Source organism: Meleagris gallopavo, chromosome 14 (genome assembly GCF_000146605.3).
Source record: "Meleagris gallopavo isolate NT-WF06-2002-E0010 breed Aviagen turkey brand Nicholas breeding stock chromosome 14, Turkey_5.1, whole genome shotgun sequence".
NCBI lineage: Eukaryota > Metazoa > Chordata > Aves > Galliformes > Phasianidae > Meleagris > Meleagris gallopavo.
This window is the reverse complement of record NC_015024.2, coordinates 19,251,433-19,266,077: the sequence shown is the minus strand read 5'-3', so window position 1 is coordinate 19,266,077 and position 14,645 is coordinate 19,251,433. Positions and strand designations below refer to the sequence as shown.

The following is a 14,645-nucleotide window of genomic DNA, read 5'->3' as shown; positions in this document are numbered from 1 at the left end:
CGGCTCGGCTGAACTGCCGGGCTGCTTTTTTTTTATCCCAGCCGAGGGAAAAACTTCAGCGCTTACTCTGGTTACTTTGTATGGTTCCTTCGTGGTGAATAGTTCAGCTCTTAGGGGAGGAAAAAAAAAAAAAATTCTTTGAAAGTTGTTGCCTGTTCTCTTCGTGCCTTTAGGCGCCCACCCGCTCCTGTTGCTGGCCGCACACACTGCGTGCTGAGAACCTGAGGTCTCGAGTTTGCTCTAAGCACTGACCTTTGTAGATCTTTTGCTTTTCTGATAACTTCTGTTACTCTCTTGCTTTCTGGTAAATACATAAAGTGCTGAGAATGACTTGGGCTCACTGCGTACTTGAGCTGCATGGTTTTTCTCTTTCACAGTTGCCTTCTCTCCCTTTCTGTTCCGTTGCTGTCTGAGCTGTGGCTACGTATCAATACTTTGTAGGTACCAGTCTGTAAACTGGGATTCTCTGTCTTGCTTTGTTCGACTCTTTGGCTGCTCAGGGCCGTCAACTGACTTAAGCATTTGAGAGTTTTCCCTCTTTTCATCTTTTGTTGGATGTCTGTAGAAAGCATGAAGCTTATGTTTTACCTTTAGAAGATCAGTTTATTGATGCTGTATCTTAGCCAGCTGAACAAAGGTGCATTTTTGCAGACTTACATCCTTGTCAATTTGATTGGTACAAAAAAGGGCAGGTTCCTGCATTAGTAAAGCTGGACTTTAGTGCTCATGTTTATCTTTCTCCTTTTCTAGATTGAACGACTGGAAGTCAGCAGCCTAGCACAGACCTCCAGTGCAGTGGCCTCAAGCACTGATGGCAGCATCAATGCAGACTCTGTTGATGGCACCCCAGATCCGCAGCGTACAAAAGCAGCCATCACACACCTGCAGCAGAAGATACTGAAATTGACCGAGCAGATCAAAATCGAACAAACAGCCCGTGATGACAATGTGGCAGAGTACCTGAAGCTAGCCAACAATGCAGACAAGCAGCAGAGCGCCCGCATTAAGCAGGTGTTTGAAAAGAAAAATCAAAAGTCTGCCCAGACGATCTTGCAGCTGCAGAAGAAGCTAGAACATTACCATCGAAAGCTGCGAGAAATTGAACAAAATGGAATCCCTCGACAGCCAAAGGATGTCTTCAGGGATATGCACCAGGGATTGAAAGATGTTGGAGCGAAAGTCACTGGATTCAGTGAGGGAGTAGTAGACAGTGTTAAAGGTGGGCTTTCCAGTTTCTCCCAAGCCACACATTCAGCAGCAGGAGCTGTGGTTTCCAAACCCCGGGAGATTGCCTCTCTCATCAGGAACAAGTTTGGGAGTGCGGACAATATTGCTAATCTGAAAGACTCCTTAGAAGAAGGCCAGGAAGATGGGACAGGAGGCAAGGCTCTAGGTGTTATCCAGAACTTTCAGTCAAGCCCAAAATATGGCAGTGAAGAGGACTGCTCCAGTGCTACGTCAGGCTCAGTGGGAGCCAACAGCACAACAGGGGGCCCTGTGGGAGCTTCCAGCTCCAAAACAAACACTCTGGATATGCAGAGCTCAGGGTTTGATGCAATACTACATGAGATTCAAGAAATTCGAGAGACACAGGCAAGACTGGAAGAGTCATTTGAGGATCTTAAGGTTCGCTATCAGAGGGATTACTCATTAATAATGCAGACTTTGCAGGAGGAACGGTACAGGTAAGTACTTTTTTACTAGTTTCCATATTAAGTACTGTGAGTGTAGAGCATGAGAGTCCTGGAGAGTAGTACTCGGCAGCCTGCTTCAGGTGGGATGCTCTGCAGTCAGTTTGGGATTTTGCTTTCCTAATATTGTCTTTTGTAAATATCCTTATTCTACTGCTCATTTTCCTCTCTCCACAAGAAAGGAATAGCAAGAATAAAGGTCATTTCATACTTTTTTCATCACAAAAAGTCAAGCCAAAGAAGTTAGGAAGGTGTCCCCAGGAAACAGGAGTACACTGATTACTGTTAGCCAGACAGTGCTTTGCCCTTGAAAAAGCCTATGAAAGTCTGGGGTAAGGCAGGGTTCAAGTGGTTCAAGCGAATAGTATCTTGACCCTGACCCTTCCAATGCTCAGAGCTGTGAATCTACAAGGGAAAAACATATCCAGCTTTCTTAGTCTGTAAAAATACGTGCTTTTCCCCTATACCAAAACTAGAATTTACATTCTTGGCTCTGCTCCACAGTGGCAAAATTCAAATAAACGAAGGTAAATGAAATGTTAGCTAATGGCAGTGTTCTTGTCATGGAGGTAACATGGCTCTGGAGGTGGACCAGCCCCATGCTTTGGTCACTCTTTGTCTTGCTGGAAGGACTGGGGAAGCAGTGAGGCTGCTGCTACACTGCCAGTCTCCAGCACTGCAGAGTATGTACAGTCCCCCTCATCAGAGCAGAGGCTGCTCCCCAGTTCCACGGGGCAGGAGGAGGGGACAGCTAGAGGCTGCCTCTCTGCCAGTCCCCCCCAGGACACCATAGCCTAAATTCAGTGAGTCTTCTACTGCACTTTAAAAACTTTAAATGAAAGATGCAAGGCACCCAACTCCTCATTCTGATAGAGGACAGCAGGCTTTTGTGAAAAGCTTATTTGTGGTCTTCATCACTTAGACCAGGCTGGAAAGCACAGCCTATGAGGCTCAGCACACCTGTTGGGTTTGGGGACAGGCTCTCTGAAGTACTCTGTGCCATTTGCTGCCTCAGTTTGATTTGCTCCATGCTTCATAGTCACTCTAGAGTTTTTCAGACATGCCAGTGCCAGATCATTGGAAAAACATTTGAAAAGGCTTAGCCTGCTGGGATGTTGTAGTGACAGCAAGCTTTCTATGTGTTTTGCAAAGCTTGGCTAGACAAAGCCAAACCAGCATCGCTTTCTAATCCCACATTGCCACAGTCAGCAATTTGACTGAAACCAGAGCCCAGCACAGCAACTTTGGTTCCTAGTACCTCACTGTCATCAGGTCACACTGTGAAGCGAAGGGGGTTAGCTCTTCCTCTCCACAGCAGAGAGGGGTCTTGTTGTTTGGTGCTGTGTGGGTTGTTGTTTTGCACATACAGCAGCAGCCATTCATAGTGGAACGCTATATGCAAGCACTGTGCAGCTGAAGGAGTGGCCTGAAACTGCAACAAAAGAGCTTGGTTGGGGACTAATGTGTGTTGGCAGCTAAATGGACTAGTTATTCTCTGACAGCATTCAGCAAAGTTCACGTAGGTCCTTCTGTGAGCCCAGCATGAAGCCCTCACCTGAGGGTAAGCCTAGCATCTACCCTCTAAGGCAGCCTGGAGTGAAGAACTTTCAGGAGAGTCTATATTTGATTTATACTGACAAAAATATAGTGGTTGAGACTTGCCATTTGGAAAGCTGATGCAAAGTAGTCGAAGGTGTAACCTCTAGAGAGGACTGGTTGTACTATGCTAAGTGCCCTTGCCTCTGCACGCGTTCAGAAATGAGCAGGTCACACAAGGAGCTCATGGATTAATACATTGAGAGAAAGTGCATGAGTCTAGGTTCTTGTTTGACAGCCTCCATCTTTTAAAATATCAGGAAGATAAAAGCCAATGTGAGATGTCACAGCAGAGAAGATGTTCCTGCCCTGTGTGGAAAGCTGGCACTTGTTTCTCTGGCCATTAACCCTTCCTTTTCTTCAGAAAAAGAAAGGAAAGATGGAAATGGAAGCTGATGTTCAAGATGGGGGACTCAAACTAATCGTAGCCTGCCTTTAAAAGCTATTAATGCCTCATAACTCTGCTGTGTTTCTGGACGCTTTCAAAGCACTGAGTCCTAGTTTGGGAGTTTAAAAACGTGTATTTTAGAGAAGCTTTTGATTATAGGGCTACGTGGAATATTTGCATCATCTGTATAAACTGGAAGAAACAAAGCAGATGTTGTGATGTTTTCTCATCCAGTCTTGGTCCATTTCCTTGTTCCTAGATGTTCTGCTTTTCTGCAGGTTCTAGTCTGTTTTATCTGCGTGCTCATTTTGTTTCTGCTTATCAGCCAGGGTCTGACTCACTGGTGTTCCTTGACCTGCTCCATCTGCCTCCTGTCCTCACTGCAGCTCTCCTTGTCAGCACAGCTGCTCTGTCAGCCATCTCCGCAGGCTCTGCTGGTGCAGCCACTCCAGCCCTTGGCCCCGGGGATGCCGGACCAGCCTGGCAGCACCCAGAGGCACGTGTTGGCAAAGGATGGCCCCACGAGTCGTGGGGGCAGGAGGACTCTGGCCTGCGCCTTTGCGCTCATTGTGTTGCCTCCATGCTGGGAGCAGGCCCTGGAGCAGCCTGCCGCTTATCGCAGCAGTTGGAAGGTGGCTGTTGTTTACTGATATGAGCAGGGACTTTCTGTGCTACTGAGATTGACATAAAAGTTCCTGCTGAGTGTTTTCATCTTTCTTGTCCCTTCAGGAACCTGTTTGTACACAGTGAAATAATGAGCTCATGCAACTGGAGTGTGGCCAGGCTGAGGTCTTGGGCTCCTTCCCAGCCCAGCATCCTTGGAAAGTGTGTTCCGATCCCCCACGTTCCTGTCAGAGAAATCCACCAGCTGAAATGCTGGGAGCTCACACTATCCTTGTCATTTTGTTGTTGGGCTTCAGTCTGTTCTCATTTATTTTAAAATAGATCAAGTGTGCTAAAATTCTGGGACTGGAAGACTGAAAAGTATAAGCTAGGGCAGCAAATGCTTTGTGCTCAGCATAGAAGGATCTTCACCCAAGTATGAAGCACTGAGATGTTTCCACAAAGCTATTTTCTCTCACCAGAAGAGGTCTTGGAGCCGAAAGCACAGCATGAATAGTGACACAGAGAGCAGCTCTGCCCCTTGAGTGTTGCTTAGATAGAAGTCTTGGAATATACTGCTAATAGGTATTGCTTTTAGCTATATTGCTCTGCTGCTGGAAGCAGTGTGTTCAGCGGCATGAAAAACATATTTGAGAAATAAAAGTTGGGTGACATTCTGTAGGATATAGCCCCTCCCTCCAGAAAAATGGTATCTCGAGAGCTGTTTGAAGAGAGAGATATTAAACCCTCTGTTTGTGTGTACTGTAAAGATCTTTTAGCATTTGTTCAGTAAGTTTCTTCACTTGCCAGAGCACTCACTGAACAGAAGTAAAATGTCTTCATCATGGCTCTCTGATGCATATGCTATACTAGCTGTGTATTTTGCAGCTATTAAAATGCTTTAAATGCCTCAAAGCTCTTCAAAAATGAGATAGCTGTAATCCTTTTCTTAGTAATTTTAAGTTAGTTCCCTGATTTCCAAACAACGAGCCTCAGAAAATATGTGGAAATCTGACCTGGCTGTTCCCAGTGAGGTGCTTCCACGTGCCTCGGCTCAGCTGAGCACCCAGCAGTGTGCCAGTGCCTTCCGTTCGAGCGTCTCTGATGATGGAATAAAGGCAACAATTGTTACTTTTCTATTAGATAGAAAAGTTTCTGTGCTTGTCAATCTAGACTCCAGAAATTTTAAGGAGAGATTTCACACTTTGGAGGGTTCCCTTATGTTTCCTGTAGACAGGTAGACAGGCAGTTTTGAACTTATTAAAATACGGTTGTTTCTTTTTAAAGAAACAGGATTTAAGCTGCTTGGCAACAGCTGTTTTGTGAAGGGGGTTGATGTAGGAGGTTAAAGTAGATAGTCATGATGTTTTCAGAAATGGTTTAGTTCCTTTTGGTGTGAAAACCCACTGGAGGACTTTAAAATACATTAACAAATGGAATATGTTTCAAGTGATTGGTGCTGCCTTTGGGACTCCTGAGTGAGTTTAGTTGTGCTTTCTTGGTTGATGGCAAGTTTTGTGTGTTTGGTTTTTTTTATTATTTTTTTTTTAATGAAGTGGAAACAAATGGCAACATTAATTATGTGGGTTCCTTCTTCATTAGCCAGCCTTCACGTGACTGCTCTCATGCTCCAGCTTGTAGTTCCTGGGAAACCAGTTCCCTCGTGTGCCCTGCTGCAGTGGCACAGCAGCCCTGGCACCTCCAGGGTCAGCTGTCTGGGGCTCACTGCTGCTCAACCACTTGTTGGAAACTGTTCTGCTGTGCCTGACTCCTCCTTTTTACTTTAAGTGGTTACTGCATTGAGAATGTGAATGAAAATTCGCTTTAGACTTTTCCGTTTAAAATAAAAACCCCAAAGCGTTGTTCAGTACTAGCTTATGCCTATGGATTCTGAATATGTAGCTCATGAAGCACTAAAAAACTTGGGAGGGGAAGCAGAGTTTTAGGTTTACTTTCAGAACTTAAATTCTCATTTATAGAGAGGTAGTGCTTATTTGTTTTGTGTGTGTACATCAATTAAATTAGGCTGGGGTCAGAGGGGGACAGAAATTAAGGAATTATCTGTGTTGAATTCCACACAGATTTCTCTGTTAGTAGTATCGAGAGCAGACGATAAGAGCTGTACTTTAAACTTTTTCCAGTGAGCACAGTCAGTGGAAATCAGAGTGGGAAGAGCACGGTGGCTGCAGTAGTTGTACCCATACCTTCCTTGGCATCAGAGCATTGCTGATAACGGACCAGGAATGAGGAAGCGGGGGGGAGCACAGAGGAGAAGGCTGGTGTGTTGTTGGCTGTTCTCACCCCTGGGCTAAGCTCTCTTCAATGTTTACCTTTTGGGAACAAGACAAATACTTGCCCAATTTTTAAAGCATATTGAAACATGAGTTGCTTGTAAAGGGCTTGAAATTCTGAGGATGAAGTGCTGCATACAAATACAAAGTATCCCTAATGCATTTTGAAGATTCTGAAATAACATGAAGCTATTGCTGAAGTCCGTTTAAAACTCCTTCAGTGAGAAACAAAGCTTTCTCAGAGATGTCATAAATCCTTTTTTGTGCAGCCCTCTTCTGCCAAATTGCTCTCAGACTGCTCACCATAGCAAACTGAAAAATAAGCCTGCAGTTCAGTGATTCGTGTGTCCTTCTTGTAAGTAATACACTGATCTTTGCTAGTTAGCCTGAATCATTTGCAAGAGATTAAAAATACATCAATAAATCAGACCTCTGTGCAGTCTCATGTGTAAAGGCTAGAATATGCTATCATGTTCTCCAAGGCATGTTACTGCATATAATTTCATTGTCATTTTTATTGCAATTACTTTTCCAGGGATAGAGGAAAATGCTTAAGAGTTTATAGTTTTAGAAGGGAACTTATTCCGGTTAAAACAAGAGTTTGAAGAATAAATACGCTAATTCTGCATTTGATTTCTTCCATCTCTTTACAGTTGTCCTCTCTGCTTGTTTTTCCCTGGCTTAAAACAAGACTAATGCTATCTTATCTGGTAGAAGGGCTTTCTTGAATTCCCAGTGGGAGGCCCTCACATTATCTATAAAGCAAAATTCTGTAGGCACAGTCATTTTTAAATAACAAGTCTGTGGTATTCACTACTCAGTTGTCATTGGTCCAACAGTTGCCTCCCTCTTCTCAATAAAGCTGCTGTACCATGTCATCTCATTTCTAGATGTGAAAGACTCGAAGAGCAGCTAAATGACCTGACTGAGCTCCATCAGAATGAGATCCTGAATCTGAAACAGGAGCTGGCCAGCATGGAGGAGAAAATTGCCTATCAGTCTTATGAGCGAGCCCGGGACATCCAGGTGGGTGACAGAAATGGGAGCACTGAAGTCATTTGGGATGCATTTCTGTGTCATGAATTTTAGAGCAGTCACCAAAGATGTTTCAGGAAAAATACAGTTGGTTTTGTGTATCCACTGCATTTTGTCAGGAAACAGTTATTTCTGTTGGTTTGCCCAAATGCAGAGATAGTTTTAAAAGAAAGGTTTCTTCAGTGTTTTAAGGACCAAAGCTAAGGATAGTCCGTACGGTGGGAGGGCCTTCCACAGACCCAATCAGACACAGAGCAAAGACCTGGGCAATGATCTGAGCAGCAGCTAGACCTTGTCAAGGCCTACTCAGAAACAAACCTGTCATCTATTTTAAATTCTTGCTGCATTTGTTTTAGCAGGCATCTCAGCATAGATAACTGACGTGAGATGTTTGTAACGTGAGTGGAGAACTGTAGGTCAAAGTTCCACCCAGGTGAGCGCCTTTGCAGAAGGCAGGCCTGGCTGGTGGCTTGCAGGCTCAGCTGCAAGGCGAGTTGAGTCAGTGTCCATTTTGGGTTCCTTGCTTCTTGCAGGTGTTGTTCAGTATTACCCGTTACCTTCAGGTGCCATAACTGAAGAGAAGCCCTTGTGCTTCATTGACTTCCACAGATGTTACACAGAGGCAGAGAAATGTAACAGATGGCAATGACTTTTAAGTTAAGTTCCACAGAAATCAGTGTCTGTGGCCTCAGGCAGTAAACAGCAGTTTCTCCCTTTGGGGAATGTTGCAATATTCACATTTTATCCTCCTTTCTAATTTAATGCAGCAGGAAGAATTGAGGTTGGAAACTTAAACTGAAGAGGGATATTCTCAATAGCTTCTTCTATTCTTCATTCCCTGGCTCATCACTTTTAGTATAAACTTCAGCACAAGAAGGGACCGGCTATTCCGCAGCATTGCTGGGGAAAAGATAAATGTTCAGTTTTCTTGCGTGAAGGAACAGTCAAGGGCATAGGCTGGTGCTGCAGAGGAGCAGCAAGAGAGTTTGGTCTGCAGGCACAGGTCCTGGTTCTGATTTGATCATCAGTCTGAGGGACATCACTGCTCTGCTCAGACTTCTGACTGTTACCAAAGTCAACATTCAGGTCCTGGGAAAAGCAGTCCAGAGGGAGCACTGAGGGCAAAACTGCAACTTCGTATCTCTGTGAGCAGGTTGCCTTAAATTCCCCTACTTGTTCTAACCCACCCACTGCATGTTGGTGGTGGCTCTGTTGGCCAGGTGTGGTAGCAGCCTGCAGCTACTTCTGGTTGCCAACTGGGCAGCCCCAGCACTGCATACTCAGAGCCTTCCCTGGGCTTGTTCAGCTCAAACAGGATGCAGCTGAGCCTTTTCAGTTATTGTTGCTGTTGACTTAGTATTGTGCCAGGCTGAATAGAGGGTTGACTGGGAGTCAGATGAGCACAACCAAAGGAAAAAAATGATGGAAATGAGAGGCTCTGGGAACACGCAGAATGAGGGAGGAAGAGGAGTGCTGGCAGAACACAGTGCCGTCATCCCCTCGGGGGTCTCTTGAAACAAACTGAGGTGGGCAGCCCTCCTTTCAAGTAGGTGAAGGCTGTCTGCTTGCTGAAGGCTCTGTCTTTCTTCCTGTGGATCTGACCACAAAACAAGAAGGATGGTAAGACCTCTGCCATGTGCAAGGACAGACAGCTTATGTGCAAAGTGTTGTAGCAAAGCCTGGCTTCTGCCAAAGCTGTCACCTTACGCCTTCAAGACATTATCAGGCATGTGAGGTCACACGGTGTCTTACACGCTGCCGCACTTAGTTGATGAGGACTCCTCAATCACATGAAGTGGCACCGCCTCTTCTCCTGCTGCAGGATATGAAATCAGCGTCATGACTTACATCCTGCAGAAGGTGCATGAGGAAGGTGGCCCTGCTGTGGTTTGGTTGCTAAGATGAGAGCCCTGGGCTGCTGCAGCATCAGCCCGTGAGGTGCTGGAACCGAGCGGTGTGTTCTTATCTACAGGAGGCCCTGGAAGCATGCCAGACCCGCATCTCCAAGATGGAGCTACAGCAGCAGCAGCAGCAGGTGGTGCAGCTGGAGGGTCTGGAGAATGCCACAGCCAGGAACCTGCTGGGGAAGTTTATCAATATCCTCCTGGCTGTCATGGCCGTCCTCCTTGTCTTCGTCTCCACTGTGGCCAACTGCGTCGTGCCCCTCATGAAAACTCGCAATAGGACGTTCAGCACTTTATTCGTAGTGGTTTTCATTGCCTTTTTGTGGAAGCACTGGGATGCCATCTCTGGCTACTTGGAACGGTTTTTGTCTCCCTCCAGATGATGCCATGAGGAATCGGCTGCATCGCCCCCTCCCAGCACACTCTGTGAGCAAGCGTGGCAAAGATTAGTCAGCAACTACTCCGCTGAAGTTTTAAAGTGTCTGAGTGAATTTGTTTACATTTAGAATAACGTTTTTTCTCTGCGAGATGCATTGCAATAGTATTTTTTAGATTTTATTCAAGAACTCTTTTTGGCGAGAATCCCGGATAATTTTTATGTAGCATGGTTCTCTTTGGATGCAAATCTTAAGATTCTTTAAAGTGTACAAAATAAATAAATAAAACACAGAAATTTGGAGCATACCAATGGGCAATTTAAACTGTGGCTTGAACTACTGTACTAAACCTGTCAGGAAGAGGAAAATGTGATTAACTTAGGATGAGCAAAAATAAATGTAGTGCACGCAGCCTTGAGGGATGGTACCACAGCAAACCTGTAACACTAAACTTTTACTGTGAAGTCTGCTCACATTCCATGTCCAATTGTATGGGTTCGGAGTGGTTTCTTTACCAGAAAACAAAACAACGTGTGGATCTCTTTCCCGACTCAGCGTCTGGGTTCGCCGATTGTGCTGACCTGACTGAACAGTGACTTTCTATAAGGCTGGTTAACTTTGCTAAGTGTATGAAGTGGAAGCCTCATGCCACATACAGAAACTGCACAGTCGTGCTACAGTATTTTGAAGTAGTCCTTGAAACACTTACCTTGAAGCAAAGCCCTTGGTCGCACTTTTAAGGTTTTTTTTAATGTATGTATATTCACAGATTTAAAAAAAAAATCCAAACAGCATACTTGAAGAGTGTTATACTCAAACTCTCAGTGCTTCCTTATCGTTTCTAATAGGATTTTTTATTATTATTATTATTATTATTATTATTATTATTATTGGGTTGTTGTTGGTTTTTGTTGTTTTTTTCTTTGTAGGGTTGGGTGGTCTTTTTTTTTTCTTTTTTTCCTTTTTACTTTAATAAGAGTTGTTTATTAGTAGAAGTATGTTGTAGTAATTAGTTAGTACGTCGTTCGTTTCGTTTCCGTTTACCGGTAAAACGTTAAAACGGTTTTTTAGGGTTTTTAAAGGGGTAAGGGGGGTAACCGGGGAGGTAAACCGGGTTAACGGGTTTTTACCGTTTTTAAGGTTACGGTTCCGGACCCGGTACCCGTTCCGGTTTCCGGTTTTAAGGGTACGGTTTAAACCTTTAAACGGTGGGTTCCGGTTCCGGTTTTCCGGTTTTAACCGGTTTACGGGTTACCCGTAACCGTTTTACGGTTTTTTCGGTTTCCCGGTTTACCCCCCGTTACCCCTTAACGGTTCCGGTAACCCGAACCCTTAAACGAAACGGTTGGTTACGGTACGACGTACTACGTAACGGTAAACGGGAAAACGAACCTAACCTAACCTTACCCTTCCCTTCCCGTTCCCTACCCGTTTCCTTTTCGTTTCCGTAACGGTCCGGTAGGGTTTCGGGTTTTTGGTTTTTTTCGTTTTTTTCCTTTTTTTTCCTTTTAAATAAAGAAGCGATGTTTTTAAATGAAGAAATGTGTGAATAATTGTAAGCTGTCTTGTCCTGAAACAGTTTTGAGGAGGGCAGACGGTAGTTTCTAGTGCCAGCCTGTCTGGATTACAGTGCTGTTCGTATGCCATTTGTGTCCTCCCATGCACACAGATGCAGCATCAGGAAGAACATCCATCCTCTCCGCACTTTCTTGTCAGGCAGGTGTTTGTTTTCTTTCTTTTTCCAAATGTGAAAGAGAATATGTTTATATTTCTTGCTTCAACATCATCTTTCATTCCTGGCCTTGGGTTAAGAATAGGGAATTTCTTTGCATACCTTCTTAGGCAACAGATTCTTTTAAGAAAAGAAATGCTGAATCAACAGTCTGCTCACAGGAATGATTGCCTCAGAAATATCCCTAATTCAGTTTTTAAATAAACTCCTAAAGAGTGAAACCAAAGTTTTCCTCCTGTCAGGCTCTAATCAGATCATCTGTGTAGAGATTTTGTAGACTGTATCTGTGTAGTGTGCCAGAGACAGCATCCTCTTCTTTGTCTGTGAGGGCAAGCACTTGTGTAGGTACATTTTCCAAGTCTAAAGGAAATGTCAGCTTCAGCCATAACTCGCAGGCCCAGCAATGCTGCTGTTGCTGATGGATGTTGGTACTGGCAGGCAAGGCTGCATGTCTAAGGAATGTGGATTCACTCTGGTTTATTAAAGTTTGGTGCCCCTTTCTAGCGTTACAGTGTCAAGATACAGCTTCCATCTCCATGAAATGTTAACAGACTCCAGGAGTCTTTCAGCACCGTTTGTGGTGTTTACTCAGATGTTGCTGTTATTCTTCCCTCCAGGTTTATGTTCTCTCTAGGAACTAAATGTTGCTCAGGTGACCTAGACCAGTTGAGATCATACATACACATACATGGAACATGCATTATATATACTATATTTGTATATGTGTATATGTGTGTGTGTATATATGTATATATGTATATATATGTGGGTGTATATATATATATATATATATATATATAATATATGCCATGCCATGATGCAAATTCTGGCCTCTAGAAATTCCCCTGACTAGGTTAACTGACTGCTGGCTGATGTAAGCCCTCCATAGCTCACCCATTCTTCCGAGATTCTTTGTATGTTCTCCATACTCTCAAAAAACTCAGGTACCCCTGCAGGGATCCCAGCACGCCTGCCTTTGTCACTGTATGCACTAATCTGCTCGTACTTAAAACGCAAATTGCCAATTGCAGCTTCCTTAAGCCAAAAAGAATCATTCTTCTCACAGAGTTGCAGACAGAGCAAAGGCTGCATAACCATTCCCTCTCTGGACAGTTCTAGCTCAAGTGAAACTGCATTCTGTTTACCATCCTCATCTGGCTGGTACAGATCACATGGATAATCACCTTCTTCCATTAGGTTTTGTCAGAAATAACAGCATGAATAACAGTAAGAAATAATTTGGTACATAACTGAAAAGCGTTGTTGCCTTTATTTGTGGTTCCTGGCCTCTGCACCTCTGTTCTCCTCATTTTGGTCACTCTAAAAGAGCTCACGGTAGGTTTTCCTGTGGTCAAAGCAGGAGGCAATTGGAAGCCAATGGACTTGGAGGCTCAGTGCCACTAATCTGTAGTATCTGAAGGCAGTGATTGTCTCTCTTCTTTATAACCTAACTTCATTTAGCGTCTCAGCTGTGTCACTGTCAGTAAATGCCATTTGCTAATTTGCCAGGTGTAGGCTTAATAGAAACTTATCACCTCAAAACTGTTTGGCGAAGGCCACGTGTATGTGGTTCTAGACTGTGTCTGTCTGTGTCTCTTTCTCTCTCGACACTTTTTTTCCATTCCAGAAAGTCACCTGCAGTAATGCCACACATGATGCTGCATCCACTTTTCTTATCCTAATAGGACTGCCATGTGTTTTGCCTTTTGCGTTAGCAGAATGTTTTGGGGTTTTCCTCCCTCTTCGATTTGACGGTCTCTGACAATTTCTGATAGGTTAACGATGATTATATTGTTGGAAATGTGATTCTAGCTTTAAGGCTCCCTTTCCATGTAAGTGGTTGTGTTTGCTTTCTTGATTAAGCATTCCTGGATGAAGCGTAGAAGAGTACGTGGTGTGGGTGTGCACGTGTGAGAACCTGTTGTGGACCTTCCTTATGGATGTACACTATTTTAGTGACCATCTCTGAGTTGCAGAATGGTTTCCCCAACATTTCATATTCAGAGTTGGAACAATTCTGGAATTACTTGGACATGTTTAGCACATATCAACTTGGGATATGAAAAGGGAAGAATACAATGGACTGTGTTAGTTGGGAAAGCAGCAGCTCTTCAGAGAAATTCTGAGGCTTGAGTGAAGTTCATCTGTTTTTTCCTATTTGTTTTCTCAATATAAAAAAAAAAAACCAAAAACAAAGAACTCGTCTTGATGCAAAAAAATGACTGGTTTTGATTTGATGAATTTCCCTTTCCTCTCAGCTTCATTAGTTTAGTTTAATGATACCGAGCATGCAGATACAGCAATGATTTCATTGGTTTATTCCAGTCCTGTGAGTTTTAGGGTCTGATCAGATTAATTAATTGAGTTCTGTACATGTTGCACTGGGACAGAAGAGCACTGTCTTTCAGCTTTGACAAATATGCATTTTTTTAAATTAAACAAAAAGGCAGCATTATAACAAAATAAGCCAAGCTGCAAAGGGGTCCGAGATTGGGTAATTCTGGCAGTTTTTAAGTGAATTCTGAATGTGGCTAAAGAGTTAAAACCGTGTGTCTGTGTCGTGCGTGCCAGGTGGTGTAGTGGTAGGCAATTGATTTAGCTGTAAGTGTGTTTTAAAAGTGTAAAAAATAAACTGAAAAACTCACTTGCACGGATTGAAGAGTACAGAAATGACACGTGAACGTAACACTGTAGTTTGTAGATCTTAAGCTGCTAATTGTTGAGAGAGATTTACATTTGTCTTGTCTGATGGTTGCAGATTTATCTGTGACACTTTTACTGTATATAAAAAAAAATTAAATAAAGACCTCAGCTATTAACACTGGATTAATTAGAATGTTTTCATGGGGCTGTGGGTACCAGACCTGTCTGTGCACCCCTGGGAGTGTGTGCACGTGTGTGCGTGTGCATGTATGTGTGTGTCTGTGCATGTATGTATGTGTGTGTGCATGTATGTGCGTGTGCATGTATGTGTGCGTGTGCATGTATGTGTGTGTGCATGTATGTGTGCGTGTGCATGTGTGTGTGT

The 14,645-nt window shown here is 43.8% G+C and overlaps 1 protein-coding gene across 12 annotated transcripts in view; it reads left to right on the top strand.

Moving 5' to 3' along the window:
• TMCC1 (transmembrane and coiled-coil domain family 1) overlaps positions 1 to 10,439 on the top strand; it is a 100,036-nt gene extending 89,597 nt beyond the window's left edge. For all 12 annotated transcript variants that reach the window (XM_019620259.2, XM_019620262.2, XM_019620263.2 and 9 more), the window contains 3 exons: positions 751 to 1,685; positions 7,460 to 7,595; positions 9,577 to 10,439. In XM_019620259.2, coding sequence (XP_019475804.1) covers positions 751 to 1,685; positions 7,460 to 7,595; positions 9,577 to 9,891 — 1,386 coding nt within the window. In that variant the 3' untranslated portion in view covers positions 9,892 to 10,439. The remainder of the gene's footprint in view (positions 1 to 750; positions 1,686 to 7,459; positions 7,596 to 9,576) is intronic.
• The last annotated feature ends 4,206 nt before the right edge of the window (positions 10,440 to 14,645 follow it).